The 19942-nt window shown below is 34.6% G+C and overlaps 3 protein-coding genes across 3 annotated transcripts in view; 1 reads left to right on the top strand and 2 right to left on the bottom strand.

Moving 5' to 3' along the window:
- The first annotated feature begins 2061 nt into the window (after positions 1 to 2061).
- Positions 2062 to 3654, top strand: LOC18051420 (berberine bridge enzyme-like 14). The gene has a single exon (XM_006448774.2). The coding sequence runs from the start codon at positions 2062 to 2064 to the stop codon at positions 3652 to 3654; it is 1593 nt and encodes a 530-aa protein (XP_006448837.2).
- Positions 3655 to 4678: 1024 nt separating this feature from the next.
- On the bottom strand, positions 4679 to 6710 carry LOC18051419 (patellin-4). Its single transcript, XM_006448773.2, has 4 exons — positions 5642 to 6710; positions 5421 to 5545; positions 5181 to 5325; positions 4679 to 5086 (listed from the first exon to the last, which is right to left on the bottom strand). The coding sequence occupies exons 1-4, from the start codon at positions 6578 to 6580 to the stop codon at positions 4832 to 4834; spliced, it is 1464 nt and encodes a 487-aa protein (XP_006448836.1). The 5' UTR covers positions 6581 to 6710; the 3' UTR covers positions 4679 to 4831.
- Positions 6711 to 8723: 2013 nt separating this feature from the next.
- LOC18051418 (twinkle homolog protein, chloroplastic/mitochondrial) overlaps positions 8724 to 19942 on the bottom strand; it is an 11661-nt gene continuing 442 nt past the window's right edge. The window contains exons 2-22 of the mRNA XM_006448772.2: positions 19646 to 19930; positions 19230 to 19351; positions 18695 to 18750; positions 18542 to 18599; positions 18322 to 18432; positions 17910 to 17993; positions 17220 to 17300; positions 16593 to 16658; positions 16387 to 16503; positions 15302 to 15349; positions 15130 to 15215; positions 14988 to 15048; positions 14216 to 14398; positions 13897 to 14028; positions 13536 to 13597; positions 12213 to 12296; positions 10821 to 10952; positions 10307 to 10403; positions 10104 to 10238; positions 9929 to 9996; positions 8724 to 9065 (exon numbers count right to left, since the gene is read on the bottom strand). Of these exons, the coding sequence (XP_006448835.2) occupies positions 9035 to 9065; positions 9929 to 9996; positions 10104 to 10238; positions 10307 to 10403; positions 10821 to 10952; positions 12213 to 12296; positions 13536 to 13597; positions 13897 to 14028; positions 14216 to 14398; positions 14988 to 15048; positions 15130 to 15215; positions 15302 to 15349; positions 16387 to 16503; positions 16593 to 16658; positions 17220 to 17300; positions 17910 to 17993; positions 18322 to 18432; positions 18542 to 18599; positions 18695 to 18750; positions 19230 to 19351; positions 19646 to 19883 (2052 nt within the window). The 5' untranslated portion in view covers positions 19884 to 19930 and the 3' untranslated portion in view covers positions 8724 to 9034. The remainder of the gene's footprint in view (positions 9066 to 9928; positions 9997 to 10103; positions 10239 to 10306; positions 10404 to 10820; positions 10953 to 12212; positions 12297 to 13535; positions 13598 to 13896; positions 14029 to 14215; positions 14399 to 14987; positions 15049 to 15129; positions 15216 to 15301; positions 15350 to 16386; positions 16504 to 16592; positions 16659 to 17219; positions 17301 to 17909; positions 17994 to 18321; positions 18433 to 18541; positions 18600 to 18694; positions 18751 to 19229; positions 19352 to 19645; positions 19931 to 19942) is intronic.

Raw genomic sequence — 19942 nt, 5'->3', positions numbered from 1 at the left:
GACGGTCCATTCTTCTCCCTTTGGTATATGGTGTACAAGTTTGAAAAACTTATTTTTGCGGAATTATTATGAGCATTATATATCCTTATTGTGGAGGCATCTAGATTATCTGTAAATGAATCTAGTTAATTGGATTTGTTCTACAAAGTCAAATCTACAGCTTTCTGGGCTTGCGTATCACTCACTGCACGATCCTTTTCCCATTAGGCATTCTAAAATCTCAACCTCCACTAGTTCCGACGGCAGATTCATTCCACAGGAAGTTGGTTAAAAAAATTATTACGATGAAAATTTATTTATGTTTCTGACCGAATTTTTAATGCTGGGAAAAAGGGGGGAAAAAGAAACAAAGAAGAAGAAAAAAAATCACACGGCTCTTCATTGATATTTTTTAACTTACAAGGATTAAACTGCTATTTTGAGAAGTGAAATTATCATTGTACCACTTTTATTTTACCTTATATTCATCCAACCACTACAAAATTCTAACATGTACTTTGCACCATATTTTTTTCACATTTGTATCAACTAGCTACTTTTTCATTAACACTATTAAATAATTTTAATAAAATAATAATTTTACCCCCAAATAAATTAAAATACCATTTTATTTTATAAAAAAATTTAAAAAATAAAATGATAAAAATATCCCTAAATTTAATAAAAATAAATCCCAAATAGAGGTGCTCAACTGATTTTTACTAAATTTAGATTTTACGAAAAAATTATAATTTTGTAAAATTTTATTAAAATAAATTGAATTTATTTCTTAAAAGAATAAATCCTAAAATTTTCATAATTTAGGGTATTTTTGTTAAATCCCAAAATTTTGCAATTATTTTTATAATTATAATTTATATTAAAATACTTTTTATTAAAAATAAAAATTATAATTTTGGGATTTATTTTTATTAAATTTAGGGATATTTTTATCATTATATTTTTATTTTTTAAAATTTTTATAAAATAAAATGGTCTTTTGATTTATTTGGGGGTAAAATTGTCATTTTATTAAAATTATTTAATAGTGTTAATGCAAAAGTGGCTAGTTGATACAAATGTGAAAAAAAAAAAAAGATGGTGCAAAGTACATGTTAGAATTTTGTAGTGGTTGGATGAACATAAGACAAAATAAAGATGGTGTAATGATAATTTCCCTTTTGAGAAAAAATAGGTAGTTGTTTGTCATTTGTCCTTAATTTCCAATTATGCCATTTGTTATAGTATCATGAGAAGTAGTCGTTAAAAGAAAAATAAATAATTATGTCATTCAGCGCTATGTATCTTAGAATTTCTCTCAATAAGAAATTTTAGAATATCAGAAGTAATACAATTAACTAATTTATGTATGACATATATAATTAATACTTGTATGATAATTTTTTAAAATAAATATATATATATATATATATCATAATTTATTTAATTGTTATATGACTAATATAATACTTCTTATGTATTCTAAAATTTTTTTAAATGAAGAGTTAATTTTAACTGTCAAAGCACTCAGAAAGCACTTTGTAATGCACTTTCGGAGGGCATAGTTGAAATTAATTTGTCAAAAGCGCTGAGAATGCGCTTGTTGTTGATGGACACCTTACAGTTACAAGAAAGCACTTATTCTGTGAATGGATGACTCATTTGAAAGCACTTTCTCTGGGTGGGCCTTGTGAGTCCATCATGTATGTGAGAAAGTGATGAGGAAAAAAAAAAGAAAAGAAAACGAAGAGATCGATCTACTACAGCCCAAAGAGGACAACGCAATTAATTTTAGTGCAAGAAACCCAATCGAGCCATCCTTAGAAATGAACATCCATTTTGGAAATTCATTGGACAATCTCCAACAGAATCAAGACTAGGGGCAAGAAAATAAATACATTTTCCAACACCGATCTGTTGTTATTTAAGGAATCTATAATAATAATAATAATAATAAAAGGAATCTATAATAATAATAATAATAATAAAAGGAATCTATAATCAAAACATTTAACACCATTATCACTAAATCATATATTTGTGTGTGTGAAGCGTTGACGGATCAAAACAATTCGCAAAAAAATGGAGTTTTCAAAATGTATAATTATATTCTCTCTTTTCTCAATCATTTTCTTCACATTTTCTGCGGCCAATTCAGCTTCTGTTGAAGAAAACTTTCTCCAATGCCTTTCCATGCAATCTCAATCCTCTGTTGCAATCTCCGAAGCCATTTACACCTCAAGCAACGCTTCGTTCTCGTCCGTTTTACAGTCATATGTAAGAAACCTCAGATTTGCTACACCAACAACACTGAAGCCACTCGTTATTGTGGCTGCCAAGCATGAATCCCATGTCCAGGCAACTGTCATTTGCTCAAAAAAGTTTGGCTTGCAGATCAGAATCCGGAGTGGAGGCCACGATTACGACGGCCTCTCGTATGTATCCAATGTTCCTTTTGTCATCCTTGACATGTTCAATCTTCGGTCTATTAACATCAGCTTAACAGATGAAACTGCCTGGGTTCAAGCCGGCGCAACGGTTGGAGAAGTTTATTACAAAATTGCGGAGGCAAGTAAAATCCATGGGTTCCCTGCTGGAGTGTGCCCAACTCTTGGTGTTGGTGGGCATTTTTCCGGAGGCGGATATGGCAACATGATGAGAAAATTTGGGCTGTCAGTGGACAATATCGTTGATGCGCAAATTGTTGATGTTCAGGGTAGGATTCTCGATAGAAAATCAATGGGAGAAGATCTTTTTTGGGCTATTAGAGGAGGTGGTGCAGCGAGCTTCTGTGTAATTCTTTCCTGGAAGATTAAATTGGTTCAGGTTCCTGAAACTGTGACTGTGTTTCGAGTGGTGAAAACCCTGGAACAAGGCGCTACTGACTTGGTTGCAAAATGGCAACAAGTTGCGGCCGACAAATTGGACCAAGATCTCTTCATAAGATTGATTATTAATGCTGTAAATGGAAGTAAAGACGGTGAAAAGACTGTAAAAGTTTCATTTGTTGCCATGTTTTTAGGACAAACAGAGAAACTTCTTTCGTTGATGAAACAGAGCTTCCCCGAATTGGGGATACAGAAAAAGGATTGCTTTGAAATGAGATGGGTTGAATCTGCTCTATTTTGGTTTAGTCAACCAACTGGAACTCCTGTGGAAGTTTTACTTAACAGGATTCCAAAATCGCAAGTCTCTTTGAAACGAAAATCGGATTATGTTCAGGAACCGATTCCGAAAACAGGCCTGGAATCAATATGGAAGTTGATGATTGAGCTCGGAGAAGTGGGAATGCAATGGAATCCTTACGGCGGAATAATGAGTGAGATTCCTGCAACAGAAACGCCATTTCCGCACAGAGCTGGAAACATATTCAAGATTCAGTATTCTGCGAACTGGAATCAACCAGGAATTGAAGTCACCAACCGCTATCTAAATTTGACAAGAACTTTTTATGAAGCTATGACTCCTTATGTTTCCAAGAATCCCAGAGAAGCATTTCTCAATTATCGCGATATCGACATCGGTAGCAATACTAATGGTACTTATGAAGAAGGAAAGATTTATGGGATTAAGTACTTCAAGAATAATTTTGACAGGTTGGTGCGTGTGAAGACATCGGTGGATCCTGATAATTTCTTCACATATGAACAGAGTATTCCAATTAGTCCATCTTGATGCAAGAAGAGAGAAGGATCATAGAGAGTTTTAAGTTTTGTCCATTTCTCAGTTGTGATTTGCTTTGGCAGTAGGTTATTAGGGTATAATGCAATAGAACCTCAAAAATAAATGTTTCTTCGTCATAATTTTGCTGGTCTTGACCTTTGAATAATTTTAGCTTTTTTATTTGGTACCATTTTCAAATGCATTAGCATCTTTCACTAATTATATAACTTACGTAGTATCTCTGTAATATATTATAAAACATCTCCTAATACATGTTTGAGAAAAAGCTTTTTCTTTTTCCCTATGATAGCAAAACGACTTTTGAAGCATGCATGCTACTAGATGTACACTTTATTTGATATTTGCAATGAACACAATTTACTTTCTTTATCGTTCTAAAATATTTTTTTATTTTAAAAATAACATTATCAAAAGATATTCAATATATATCTTCCCAAGCGTGTCCATTTTTAATATTTGTTGGAGCTTGTCGTCATTTGTTTGCGCACTAATGTTGTGTGAAACTTTTGAATCAAATAAAGTGTATATTGAATCACCGTAAATGGTGAAAAGTTCAAGGCTATAGCTAAAAGTTTGAAATGGAAAATAAATCATCACTGTGTAGAGTGGAAACTGTGTAGTCCAATGACTTGACTATAATGATTAAGGGCTTGAAATAAAATATAAAAATATTCCATTTCAATTGCATCTCTCCCATTTTGATGTCTTAGTCCTGGGAAAATAAAATAACAATTATGTCCAAATCACACCTCTGCCATTAATTTCCCAGCCTAAAAGAATAATTTGGTAGACAGAAATTATTGGTTACTAAATAAATAAATTCATGTGAACTGTGATATAATTAATTAAAAAAATATATAAAAATTAACTCATTCAATCTGAACAATCACATACAACAAAGAAGCAATATTTCACTCTCAGAATTATGGAACAAAGCATCCCCCCTAAAGATTCAGACAAATTGGATATCAAAACACAGGATTAATGTATTAGTCCTTGAAAAAAAATAATAATGAAGTCTTAATCACCTCTCTCCCATTAATTTCCCAGCCTAAAAGAATAATTTAGTAGATAGAAAATATAACAATGAATTTTAATGATCCCCGAAGTTATGCAGAATTTGGACAAAACATAGTAAATAGATAGATTAATTGTGTAGTTTAAACTTTCAAGAGGAGAAGTTCTTGGTCTTGTATCGATACAGAACCCTTTTCTTCTTGCTTGAGGCATTGTCAATTGTGAGAACAAGCTTTCCAGCTTCATTGTTCTTGAAGGTGTTGCGAATTGGCCCCTCATGCGACCCCATCTTCTTTCCTTTCTGAACAATAATGGTGTATGAGCCTTCATCAGTAGGCACAAACTCCTCCTTGTAACTCACTTCCCAACCCAGAACAGTCAGATCCCAAGTGATTGTAGTTCCAATCTGTCAGAATAATTACAAGTATGATTAATTTCACAACTTGCCCCACAAGAAAAAAACAAATGATTGTTATTTGTTTCATAAAGTTAATTAATACCTCAGGAGCTTGAATCTCAATAGTTTCAGTTGATCCTGCCTTGAGAGTAATCTCAGAAACAGCACCACCTTCTTTGGAGAACTCGAAATCATTCTCCCTCTTGAAGCCACCATATTGAACAGGGAGCTCCTCGGCTGGAATGTATCTATAATCAAGAATAATTCATCTCCTTTAATTAGCTTTTAGCTACAGTACATTTTCAGAAATTAACACGTAGGTAAAAGGAAAGATAATACTTACTTCAGAAGTATTTCTGTGACCTTGGCCGGGCGAGCAACAACAAATTTGCTCTTAGTTCTTTGCGTTAAGAAAGGTGATATGAGAGCATTCAAAGCATAGTACCAAAATGGAGCATTAATAATTATCTGCAATCAATCAAAACGAAAGACCCCCATCAAATTTGATTAATTAGAAGAAGCAAAGGGAAATAAGATTAACGAGTAATTAAAGGAATTGCTTACATTTCTGGCAACAAATTCAGGGTAATTGTTCTGCAATAGATCGACAGCTTGTTTTGTGGCAACCCTCAGCTCCTTCTTTGCTAGTACTGGAGCATTCTTCAAATCATTGATCTGAAGCAACGAAGAAATGCCACCAGGCTTGAAATCAAGCTTCTGAATGCCCTGCTCCATCAGCCTCAGCCTCCATCTCAAGAACTGGCCACGCTTCTCCTCAGTACCAAAAGTCTTCTGATAAAGCTCATCACTCTCAAACACCCCATAAATGTTGTAGCAAACAGGGTGACCTTCCCGATCGACGCCGTTCATATAAGCAGCAGAGCTTAAATCTACCTCCAAATCCTCATCCAAAATGGAATCAATATTGTTCCCCTTCCTCCACTGAAGCGTATTTTTTAGCATCTCCAATGCATCATTCACCTTAAACTCCCTAGCCCTCAAGAACTTCAGTAGAATCACATCAATCCCCTCAGCTCCTTTGCTTGGCAAAAGCGGCACTCCCCAAAGGGCAATATCCTTATCAACTTCAACACATTTCTCTTCTCCTTCAGCTTCATTTTTCTCTTCTTCTTTCTCAGCTTCCTTTTCAACTTCTTGGGCTATTTGCTCTTTTGGGTTTTTGTCTTCCTCTTGTTCAGCTTCTTCATCCACTGGCTTTTCGGCTTCTTTCTCCTTCTCTACAACTCCACCGGCTGCTGCCTTTTCATTCTTCTTGATGGTCTCCTCTTCTTTATTCAACAAACTCTTCCCAAGAATGGCTTCTTCAAGCTTGGCCTTGAACTCATTCAAAGCCTTCCTCTCAAAATCCTTCAGATCAGAGAGAAAATTGCTCTCTTCCTTATAAGAAGAACATTTCGTAACAGTCTTTGGCTCTTCTTTCGTCGCAGCAACTCCATCAACTTTCTGGGTTTCTTCTTCAACTTTAACAACCTCAACAGTCATTGTTAACCCCTTTAGTTTTCAAAGAAGAACAATGAGAGAAAACTTATTAACTCTCTTCTTCAGTTAATATGAGTTTTTTTTTTTTTTTCCCCTCTCTTTCTGCTTGCTTTGTTATATGAGCTCGCGTTTGTTTTGCTTGTTTTTTTCGATGGAAAAAGAAGCGGGTTGCAACGGCTATATATTTTGAAACCCGCATAAAGTGGGGGCCACCAACGGTCACTTATCTGGATCCACCGCATTGGAGCCGTTGGGTCTTGGGATTCTTTCGTTTTGCTAGCCTGGAGGCCAGCAAACTTCCGCAGCTTTTGGGCCCCGCATTTTTTATTTTTTTGTTTATCTCTACAAAACTTGTTGCTGTTGTTTGTTGTTATTATTAATTTAGCCCACGACAATTTTGGCTGCATTTAAACGTTAATCATTTGTTATTTTAACCAACTCCTTCTGTTGGAGTTGTTCTTATTCACAGCCAGATTTTGCTCAAAATTTAAGTGTCTCCGCAATGAAGAATCTTCTGCGGTGGAATTATTTTTTTTAATAGAAAAATACTAAAGAGAGAAAAAGATGAGAGAAAGCGTGTTGAAAAGTAAGAGAGTACGTGGGGGTAGAGAGAAAGAGAAAAAAAAATTCTCTCATCTTTCTCTCTTTTTAGCATTACTCTTTTTTTTTTTTAACGATGACCGCTTGGTTCTTTCATTTGGTAGATACATAATTCAACTAAAATCCGTATAAAATCTACAATTATTTTATGTCAATGATTTTTTTAATTTGCCTGTGAGATAATAATAATAGTAATAATAATAATAATAAATGCTACATTTGAAAAATAAAATCTTAAAAAAACATAATTTTCGATTTTCGATTTTAACTTAAAATTGTAATTTAGTAAATATGCAAAACTTTTATAATAATATTAGAAGGGAAGGGCTCCTTTCACCTTTTTTTTTTTTTTTATAAAAAAGATGTAATAATATTCCAAAAACTTCGATAACCATGGTCTTGAAGTGGTCACAACTCATTAGGCTCCATGCCTAATGAGGTTGCATTATTATTTATTTTGTTAAATAGGTGTTGACAGCAACGGTCAACACCTACCGACCATATACTGTGTAACTTATGGCATCCAATATTTTATTTCTACTTTATAATGTCATGGATGATGAAATAAAAATCCCACATTGTAACTATAAAACGATTATCACAATCGCCAATAAATTATTGGCATTGACATTATCAAAATAATTTTGGCATTTTAAGCATGTTAGGTTATTTGTGTTAATAAAAAAAGAAAAAAAACTTACACTGCTTGGTATTCTTCAACGCATAATCATGGCATATTGGCATGACTAAATTCAAAAACTTTTTGTTTTTTTTATAAATAATATACATACATCCATACAGACATACATATTATATATATATGATTTGCTGGCATGGTTATTGATCGTGCTTGTGGGAATGCATGCCGTTACGACGTTATTTGCTTGTACAATGGATTGTGTATAGCTTATTTTCTTGATTGTTGGACTCTATTGAAAAATCTTGCCACTTGGCATCGTACCACCGGTCAATCAATGATCGAACATTTTTTTGTCTTAATGGCTTCTCTGGCCGCATGATTAACTCACTGGCCAAGTAACAGCTGCATGTGGTTGTTGAAGAAGATTTTCTATATATGTGCTGCAGATAGCCAACAGCTGGAGGAAAAGATTTTTGTATTTAGCAGCTAAGTTGCAGTTCAACAGGAATCAGCTCAATCAAAGGCTTCGCAGATTTGGGCGGCTAAAAATTAAAATGACAGAGAATCCTGAGTCTCCAATATAACATGTTTTTGTGCTCGTTCAATACAATCATGACAAGATCTGCACAGAAGACTTTTGCCTGAACATGGAACCTATTCCAAAACTTTTAATGTGCATAAAAAGGTAATAAGATAACCAGATCAACTCTTTCATGCCTGAACGGTGTGAAGGTTCTCTACATCCTGATGAGCCCACTATAATCAACCTATAATAACCCTCTCCAACATGATCCTTCACCTCAACATACATTTGCGTACGGCGACACACGTGAAGACACTGATGTAATGCATGGGAAATGGGTTGACAATATTAACACACGTACGGGCAAACATGCAGACTGCAGAAACACACACACGAAGAGAGATTTTTATCTACACAGTATTAGTATCAACAACCAAGTTTAAAGGCAGAAGTCAAATTCATAAACTTCAAGTCTCAAAAGTACAAGCTTGACCTAATCCTCATGAGCTGTAAATTTCCAAGGCCTAGCCTGACTGACAGGTAGCGTTTCAAATACCATAATGTATTTTTGGAAGAGGCAATAATACCTGTTGGCTTTAACTGAACTGCGTCTCATCAGAAAACTACAAATCGAGGCACTGTGCAGCACTCAAAATATCACATAAATACAAGATTGCCAACCCTCTCCCGATAGTTAAACAATGTCCATGTATTCACCAGTAACTCTGCACAAAAGAAAATTAAAAAAAAAAAAATTATCAACAGCAGTTCCACCAGAGAGACAGAAGCCAAAGATTGTATTTGAATCCCCAGATCAAATACCGCTCACAAGAAGAATATTTCATTTTGAGGCTACATTTGTTATGGCTTCTCAAAATACAACTTCTAAGTAAAGGTTTTACTTATAGAGCTTATACAAGTTGAGCTTTACTAAAAATATTTTACTTGTTTGATTATCAATGAGAGATTTTATTAAATATTGCAAAATTATTTTAATAGGTAAGAAATGAAATAAGGTTATGAACTAAATTAAGAGTAGTTTAGATAATTTAACTCTTTAAACAAACTCTACAACCTCTAATCCCAAAAGCCCAAAATTTAAGTTTTTCCTAACAGAGACAAAATAACTTATTTAATTCCAAAATCTCTACTCAAAATACAACTAAACAATAAGAAAAACTTTGAAAAGAGCTTTATGGGATTACACAAGTACTTTTGGCCATCAGATAAGCCATATCAAACATGCATTGAATTCCAAATACACACACACACACATATGAGGGGGGAAAAATGAAAGAGAGAGAGAGAGAGAGAGAGAGAGACTAACATGTTATGCACATGCTTTTTCTTTTTTCAATCATTATCACTGATGCCTTACTTTTTGGTAAAGACTTTAAAATCATTTTCGGTAGTTTTCTAACTTAGCTGTGTTGTGTTGATTATCAAATTCTTCTTCAAACTGAGCTAATTCATGAGTTCATGTTGTGATGAGCGGTCTGTGTACTGTGGATTGTGCAGTAAGTCTCATTTTGTCCATAAGATCATATATGTTTTATTAGTGAGACCTTAACGAGCAAGCTTCACATACCTATTATATGACAAGAACGCCTCGCCTATGGTTCCTACAACCTTATTTCGTACCTTCCGGACACAAACCTGCAGTTATACAGTTTAAATAACTTTCCTCGGGTAGAGAGATGATAAGGATGATGGTAAAATATGTCCATAAGGGTCACGCATAATACTATAAAGATTACACCCACTTGTACTCTATCAATAGGTCCAGCCTCTGGATCTCGATTACGGTGAATGACAATCCCATTGTCACATTTGTTTATGAAGTGTGCACTTCCACTAATATCATAGAGATTAGGCGGCTCCCCAACCCAATTGTGCAGCTGTCAGACAATGGTAAAATTAGAAAGAGGAATTACTGAGCAACAAACTAGAGTTCATGGATGCTCACCTGTCTAGGATGGGCGACGAACCAAACATGGCATGCGTGATGTTGAGCAAACCGCTTGACCATCGTAAGCATCTGACTCACATACTCAGTTTCGGTTCTGTCAGAAATAAAGTTCACATGTTCATAAAAGTAGAAATTCTTCAGTTCAATGTGCAAGCATATGGAATGCTTTGAATAGAAGGAGAGCATGAGAAAATGTTTTCCTATGAATGTAAAATAGTTAATGACTTTTTTCCTTTTGCTAGGACAGATTGACCTTTAGTAAAACAAAAGTATAGATTGCTCCGAGGAAAAGCAACTTAATCTCAAGAAAGATAATAAGCCAGCAATCTGAAGAGACAAATTACAAGTCACCAGACTAGTTGGCCAAATATGAGCATACAAGGAAGAGGGGCAAGGAGACATCTTTCCTCTCTGAGAGAGGGAGAGAGGTCCTCATAAGAAAAGCAAATAATTGTCTTCCACAAGCCAATGGTGGCACAGAATGATAGATAGATAACAGAATGAGACTCACTGGCTCACAGGACGTTGATGATCAAGCTCATTGTAAGGATCAATTACAAGTCCACGCACACCATGTCTTAAAACCGCTGCTTTGGCAAGATCAAGGACCCATTTTATACTTGGAAGGGAATCATTCTCACACCTGTTGCATAACTATACATGAGAAACTATAGTGAAACAGCAGAAACTGAATATAGGTATAAAAGTTACCTTAAAGTCTTTACTAACTCCAGAAGCAAACTTTTTTAAATTAACCAAGGCAACTTTGTCAGGCTGATAACCTTAACATCAATGCTATGACTAAAGAAGTACCTTCCAGAATCAAGATAATTTCTCAGGAAGAATTAATGCTGTGATAGCCTAATGATGTTACTGTGATGTGTAAGGAACAGTTGGGCAGGAATAGATTTTATTTCTTCATTGCTCTCTCATTTAAATATTGTGGTTTAAGCTTTTCAAGGAAGCAAGAACTACATGGTTTACTGTGACTTGTTTTTTAAAATTTTTGTTGAGAAATCTCTTCAGTAAGAGAGGTGATTCAGGCGTAGAAGCACAAATTTTATGTGGATTAAATATATCTGCAATAATTTGGGTTATTTGGAAAAAAAATGAATAGAATCGCCTTTGAACAAGATTGTGAAAAGGAGGTTTATATTTTTTGGGTTAAATTTCAGCTTTACCATCCTTACAGACTTTGTTTTCAAAGTAACTTTTTCTATCTTCTCTATTCAAACAAATTCAGATGAATTTCATATTAAATTTTGAGTACTTACTGCTGTGCCTCAATAGATATGCAAGTTTATGAGATTAAAAACTCCTGTTTTTTTCCCTTTATACACCTCAACTGGTAAGCAGTTTTGGGATAAACTTGTTCAGGCTGGTTCAGCTTTTAAAAACAGTACAAGGTTTTCCATTGTAGATGACAATCATTGACTGATCTTGAATGTTATCCATATAGTTTTTTTCTTTCCCTCCCAAGGGGTTTTGGTAACTTATATAGATAGCCCAAAGCACAGATTTATTTATTTATTTATTTTTCCCAACATAATACATATTTTTCAGTTTCTTGTCTGAAACAAGAAGCCAAGATGTGCAAGGTTTTGCTTGTTTAAGGTACTCTGCTGTTTCACATGAATTGTACCTTCCTTTCAGCAAATAAAAGCTCTTCTATTATGCATTTAATTGAGAAGAAAAATCCTATGACTAGATAATTGAGCTTGGCATACTCCATAAATCAGAGGCCAGGAATACATTAATGCTTATATATTTAAGAGCTACTGAAAAATGATAAATAGACTCTCACAGTATAAGTTAATATTAGTAACATAACTATCATAGTAGATATACTAACCTGCATTTTAACTAGCCAAATTGTATCCACAAACTTGAAGCATCAACTTACCTTATAAGAGAAAATGTATTACACAACCATGCCTTCCCTTGCTCAAACTCTTCAACAGTCATTCGTTCAGCAGATCCTCCATAACTGTGGTCATCAAGGTGAGAGAACTGAAGTTAAAGGGTATGTCATTTGACAATTAATGAATTCTGAAGAAAACAATAGATATAAAAGAATTGACTTCCCCCAAAAAAAAAGACTTTGGTCAACCAACCCATTGATGATGAGAAACTTATAGATTTAATGGTCAAAGTATTTCACATGTAGACAGTCTTGTCTGTGCAATTATGCACATTTACCCATCAGAAAAGAGAAAAGAAGATGACAACTAGCAAAGTAGAAGGAAAACTATTATTCTTATATGACGAGAGGGGCCAGATTCTCAAGTATGCAGGAAAGATACAAGATACTTAGAAAAGATAAAAGTAAAATCTAGTTTCTAAGTTTCAATAGACCTAGAAACTCCAAGAAAGGAAAGGAGGGAAGCATCTTTGCAAGTCCGAACTCCACTTTTACCAAAAACGGCTAGCTTATCCCCAACAATGTCTTGCAATTGAACTCCAGCCTAATATACGCATTAAAATTTGATTTATTAACCACCAGATATTCTGCTCTTTCCCCTCCTACAGACTCCCACCAGGGACTTTAAAAGCTCAAAGCCAAACAAAGATAACATCACAATACCCAAAAGAAATAAGAACGAACAAACAAATCTCACAACTACACAAGTGGAAAGTGTACCAACAACTAATTGCATGTCTCAGTATAAGGTTTACGCATGAAGCAGCCACTGGCTACAATTCTATTCCTCTACTATAAATTGTCAGTAGTAACACATTGTGGCAAGACACCATCTAAAAGAATGTCTCAGCCTGTCTATGATCAGGATACGAGACTTGGAAGAAGAACCCCTCCATTGAAGACCAACTCTTTGTCCAATATTTTCCCAAAAGAAATAAAGAGAAAGAGTGAGCAGGCTCTCTTTCAGACTATTTCGTAATTGCATGCTCCTCTCTATGTTGTTGTGCGTATCAGTGTTTCTTTATTTTCTTGTTGGAAAAGATAGAAAGAAATGTTCCAAAAAGGATTAAGGGAAAACCCAGACTTAACAGTGACCAAATTTCAATATATTCAATATTTTAAGCTATATAACCAATGAATAATTTATAGTTCACAACTAAAGACCAGAGATAGTTCTGATATAAAAGTCAGAATCAATCAGTAGAAAACACTGACCAGAGTTAATCGATTACAGGAACTAAAAGGACAAAAAGAAAGAAACTGAACCACGCAAATTTAAATGAAGCGTAGCACCCTTAAACTTACTTTGCTTCAAAAAATGGCTTCTTTATATGTTTTTCTAAAAGTTTTCTTGCATGCTCCCGCACCTGTGAATGAAATGAGAGAGATGAACGCATCAAAAGTACAGAGAAAAAAGCTTAATAAAAGCTATAATTAACTATTACAGTTTACACACGCCGCTCACCACCACCACCACCAAACAACCGGGCAAAAAAAGGGGGGGAAAAGTATAAAAGTCCATTGCACATATTTTCTTTACACAATATCCATACTTTTATAACTGCAATGCTCAGTTGGGATGTCTCCAGAAACTGACAAGTGTGTTGTTTGAAATCATTACAGACACGCACAGGAAAAATCAAATCAAGCAAATTACAAACTCCACCTTGTTCTCCATGGAGCAGAGTACAAATTTCCAGCCAGCATGTTCATTAATATTGCATATGAGAGCATCAATCCACTCACTCTTCCCAGAATTAGGAACCCCAGTAACTATAGTCAATTCTCCAGGCAGAACCTGGTCAAGAAAAAATTTCCAAGATTAAGGGTAAAAGGTTGAATTATCCATGCTTGTTACTCACACTCGTACACTCATACATACATACATTATATAATATATAGATACAGGAAGGCACTCACACATGCACATAAATATATATATATACATATGCATTCATATACATTATGTACTATATCATGCTTACATTGTATAGCTCATTTAGAGCCCTCCAACCAGTTGATATACCAAATTCATCTCCACTTGTCCGATGATAATATGCGTCAATTTCATCAAAATAATCTCTAAAGTTGAATAATCCCATTATAGGGTACAATTCAGCATTCTCAACTACCTCCTTCAGTGCACCAGGACCTAGGTACATAAGTACCTGGGAGCAAAATTAAAAATGTTGTTAGTATTGCTGCAATGATCTTAAAAAAACTTAGACAGTAAAACAACTGCAAACTGCAGAGGACCAGCCAAGATAATGCAAATGCAATGAAGCACAACAAACACATATGCAAACATATTTATCAGTATTGACTTGATCAAGAATAGTCAATATCTGAGAAAATAAGCATACAAACGATGCAAAAAGAAAATTGCCTGCTTGAAGGGACATACACCTTCACGAAACTTATGCATGGCCCTTTATATGCAATTATAGCTAAGACAACTGGCTACAACCCAAACTATAGAGATTAGTGACTTCTAAGAGAATCTTCTCCTATTGACCCATCCAATCTAGTATGGAAAACTTGAGAGGAGAAGACAAAGACTGATTGTGAGTTACAATGTAACACAATTTCCACTACCCATTATTCATGCCTAATATATTGCCTGATAACTAAACTTTCACACTATCATCAATGCAATCAATGATTATAAAAACAAAACAAAAGTCAGATTTAATTCGTCATTAGCAATTACACCACATGCACGCCCATACAAATTATACAAAGAGATTGATATCTAACCTCATTTGCATCTTTGAAATGATCGACATCATTTTTCTTTGGCCATCTGACTCGCCAGCATCTGCAAGTTACGAATAAGTAATATGAGGATTCCTTAGAGAGAATGACGGATCATAAAAATTATGAGTGCAGTTATATAAACCTCTCTCTACCAACACGGCGTGCGAGTTCTTCAGCTAAGGCTTGACCAGGTGGATCCCCATCAGTGGCAAGTATAATGCGAGATGCCTATCAATACCAATATCTTTAAGAACCAGAGTCTTTCTATGTTTACATTGGTCATAATTCCAAGAAGTAAACCTACTAGTACCAACCTGCTTTAGGTACATTTTGCAGTTCCATAGATACTGATACTTTGTGTCCTAGCTTTACCAAATACAGAGAAGACAAATTAGATCTTACTTTAGCAACTTAACATAAAGAAATGTTACTCCAATGAAGAGAGCATTCTATTTGTGCTCCACTTTTTCAGCTTGAGGAAAAGGACATATAGCATTCTATATGTGCAAGTTTTAAAATAAAATTTGTATAACACTAAAAATGTCACACATATTTAGGCAAATGAGACGCAATATGCTATAATTATCCATGCAAATGTAAGACAGTGGTCGAGTCCTAAGTTCGACCAACCAAACCTTCATTAGGAAAGTGTTTCAAATCAATGGCATCAAACAATTGTGGCAAATGGTAAGTCTCAGCAATAAAAAATAAAAATGAATAATGATAAAGAGGCAAATAAAAAATGATCATCAAATCTCCAGTCTGTTCAGACAATAATATTGACAAAGATGGTTATCGTAAGTTGCATAAAGAAGCATATAACAAATGAATCATCAGAGACTTCATCTGTTCGGACAGAAATCTTAACAAAGATGGTTATTGTCAGTTGCATATTACAACTAAAAAAGGTAATATCCTGGCATGGAAATGACAACACGAACATGTCTCCAGGCATCTATATTGACAGGGTGGCGGGGGGGAATCCAGTAAACAAAGATCACAAGTTTAGTGCAATAAATATTTAGTTCTGTCCTTAACTGAAATAATTAGATGGTAACCATGTCTCTGTTGTTACGGTATCCAGTCAATTGACTCGCAGCAAATTTTTTTATTTACAAAAGGCCAAATAAAACGGCGTTCAATGACAGAACATGATAGTAATTGGAAATTAAAACTTATTTCACTTAAATTATGCGAGCATGTGCATGAAGATGAAAATGATGTTCGAATACATTGATATAAATATCGCATGTGGAAGTGTAAGACAGACAACTCTTGAGAGGTTTTTAAACTCAGTTCAATATTCTTGAATGACCACAAATCTTGTCAAAAGAAACAAAGCAATTATTCAAGACATAAGGAAAATAAAAAGATTCGAGATTTTAGAAGTCTGCAAAACCTGCTCTTCAGATGGAACATCCTTTTTGGAAACCGAAGAAGGTGCTCCATCAGGTACACTCACACAATTAAGAAAGCCAGCTTCTTCCATTGAGAGTTTGTCCATTTCACCCTCAACCTGTAATCAAAAGTTAAAATTACTATTCATTAAGTATCAGGTCCAATCAAGATAACGCAGAAAGTCCCAATAGAAGGATAAAGACGTACAATGATGATATCACTTTCTCCCTCTATATCATCCAGGCCGTAGAATACCTTTTCAGTGTCCTTTTCCTGAAATAAAAGCAGACCACAAACAAGATCAATATGATAAAGTCCTTAGAATCTATTGTACTATAAGCATTCAAAGGACAAGGGCATGATATGAGAATAGTAGTAGAGGGAATTCTTTGATGGATGAAAGAAAATCACTCCAGACAGATCAATCTAAATTCCACGTTTGGTCATACTTAAAACATTAAACTCAAAAGCAGTTACAAAAAAACACACATCCAGAGGATGCAGAAACTACCTTCACTGAATTTTATGAAGAATTTTTTTTTTTCCATGAAATCGATCTGAGCTGATAAAATAACCACTTTATTGCTTAAATGTACATTTAGCACCATCAATAGGTGCATTTACAATCCTCTGCCCATGAGATATTTACACACTTGAGAAATTTAATGTTGTCAAAATGTCAAAAGTAGAAAGCTAAATAATATGCACTGAACTGTTTTGAAAATTCAAGTTTCAAAAAGACACTTGCATTAGAACCTTAAGCCATCATTAACACTGTTATTACAAATTAATTTAAGGAATTAATAAATAAGTAAAAACACTTAACACAGAAACCTGCCAAAATTTCTTGTTGAAGTCACGGTACTTGCAATTTACAAGCTTCCCATTTCGCCAATAAGGGAATGCAATAACAACCTGACAACAAAATTTCAGGAACAAATTACATAAGGCAGATAATTTTCACATAAAGAAAGGTGATGATGTTTGGAGCTTAGCCAAATAGAATTCTGTGTTATTTACTTTGAATGGTGGATAAAAACTGGAGAGTCTCAGATCTAAAGAGAAAATCTACTTTGTTCACCTTTTTTTCCAAGAACTATTTCCAGGTGTTTTCCTATTAAGCAAAGTTTATCGAGCGAACATCCTGGGGGGGGGGGGGGGAAGGAATCCCTTGATATATGTTGCAGGAAGTTGCAGGAGGAAAAATTAACCGCTTGGATGAATCTAAAACTGTGCATCACCATCTGCTCTTTCTCAATTTATTGCGTGGTATTTTGATCTATTTAAGAAATCGTCACATATAGCTATCTGGTACTTACATTTACCAAATGGACCATTTCCAAAGGACTCATCACAGGATAAATTGCATGCACAGAGAATCAAAAGAAAGGGGAAACTTGCAATTTTTTTTGGTGCATTTACCAATAACAATGTGAAAGCCACTTAAATATCTTATATAGTCTATTCAAATTTATGTCATTGGCATTCTAAGCATGTGATTTATGATTCAAGATAGTTGGGCACCTCATGACCATGTCTCTTTTGCATAACACGATTTCTACGTAATGTCTCTGCTGATATCAGCCGCTCCGCAAAATAAGCACGCAGCTGAAACAGGACCAGATAATAATATTATCACAAAAACAATGCTTAAGATGAAGGCAATGAGATCACCAATAGTGTACAAAAACATAGCAACCCTCCTAAAATCAACATCACGTGAATGCCAAAGTCCTGTAGACTACCTATATAGCATGTTTTAAATGAAAAGCACATAGTTATATAGGGAAAGGGAAAAGAAATTGTGCTCTACAAGTAGCACCTAGCAGAACGAGATTGATTAAGCTATCAAATGAATTTCAATAAAATATCACTACCAAGGGATAAAAAATCATTAAAATAGAGGAAAGAGTGGGACCAGGATAAGACCCAGCACCTCGTTACCAAGTGGTTCCAATTCCAGACTGTCCTCTGTGATTTCTCTTATGGTCTTCATTTTGCTGAATTTTTTCAAACTTGATTGAGATCGGTTATTATCTACAAGTGCCTGCAAGCACAGACGGAACATCAGTTTAAAGGAAAACCGCAATCAAACACATATACGATCATATAACAACCAGCAACTACTCATGAAATTCAGATGAATAATATCTGACCGACGTGCTGCCTTTCCATCCGCATTTTGCTCGAAAACACATCCATACGGCTGAGAATCTAAACACTCACAAAGGCCGAAGTAAAAGTAAATGGTAATTTGTTAAGAATTGAAAATGAGAAAGTTAAAAAAGATTAAAGCATAGACAGCATACCCATCTTCGTCAAGGAAAAGAGACAAGCTTAACTCCTCTGAATCACCACCATTACACTGATGAAAAGAATAATTACTAATATGATAGCTAACATTTGCATTAATTTATAAATCAAATGAAAGCATCGAAAGCATACCTTCAATGAACTAGTATCCTACAAGAGAAGCATTCAAACAAAATACCAAAACTTGTATAGACATTTTAAGGAAGAAAATTAAAGCAAGTAAAGTAGAAATCATTTAAGATTCTTCACAAGATTTTTTTTTTAAATTTTTAAAATCATTTCATTTGAGAAACATATAGCAAAAAGCCCCGTAACATCCACAGCATGAGACTTTAAGCAAGCTTGCAGTGATCATCTATAAAACACTCTTCTCTTATGAATTACCCTCAACCACATGCACAGGTAATAATAAAAATGTGAATATCACATTAACGATAATACACTTACTTTAGTTCTAAAGGATAAACATCTGTGAATTAAATCATATAAACTCTAGGAATTCAACTAAAAAGAAGAAAGCAAAGAAAATACTTTTGGGCAGAGCATTCTATTTTCCACCCCAGGAGCACAACGACCAATGTCCAATCCCAGCTGTTTCAACTTAATCTTCAAAATTTCCCATGAACGTGAATCCAACATCTTTTCTTCTGTCTCTGCAGAGAAAATTGGGGGAAAAAAAACTCGCGTTTTTATCACACACAACAAAAAGAGAATTTAGAGAAAGGGGGTTTCTATAGAAGTAATTTCTGTAAAAGAATTTCATATCCAAAAGAAGAAGCCGAAATGCTTATTAATTTATAAAAAAAAAGCAGTATGAAATGTTTCAGCAAATAAAAAACACAACAAAATAGACACAGAAGCCCTTCTGGCTAAGTGAAAACACTTCCAAACACGGCCTAACGCGGTCTTGGATATTAAAATTAAAAAGAAAAAAAATAGTTACAAACCTGAGGTTGGAGTAGGGTGATTGCGATAAGAGACAGAAGAAAGGTCTTTAGTTCTGAGAGTTAACGGGTGATGATTATTATTATTATCATCATCATTTTTATAGTTGTTGTTGTTAATGCGCTTGAAAGCCAAAGAAGTAGTAATTAGTCGTCTAGGACTGCTTGAAAAACAAGGAGAAGAGTTGATGGTGAAAAGTCTTGTTGAGGCGGCGGCGGTTCTGAGAGTAGAAGAATCCATGAACAGATATGAGAGTTTGTGAAGACGGCTATGGCTGAAACTGCCAGCAATTGGATTAT

Source organism: Citrus clementina, unplaced genomic scaffold (assembly GCF_000493195.1).
Source record: "Citrus clementina cultivar Clemenules unplaced genomic scaffold, Citrus_clementina_v1.0 scaffold_2, whole genome shotgun sequence".
NCBI lineage: Eukaryota > Viridiplantae > Streptophyta > Magnoliopsida > Sapindales > Rutaceae > Citrus > Citrus x clementina.
This window is presented reverse-complemented; position numbering and strand designations above follow the sequence as displayed.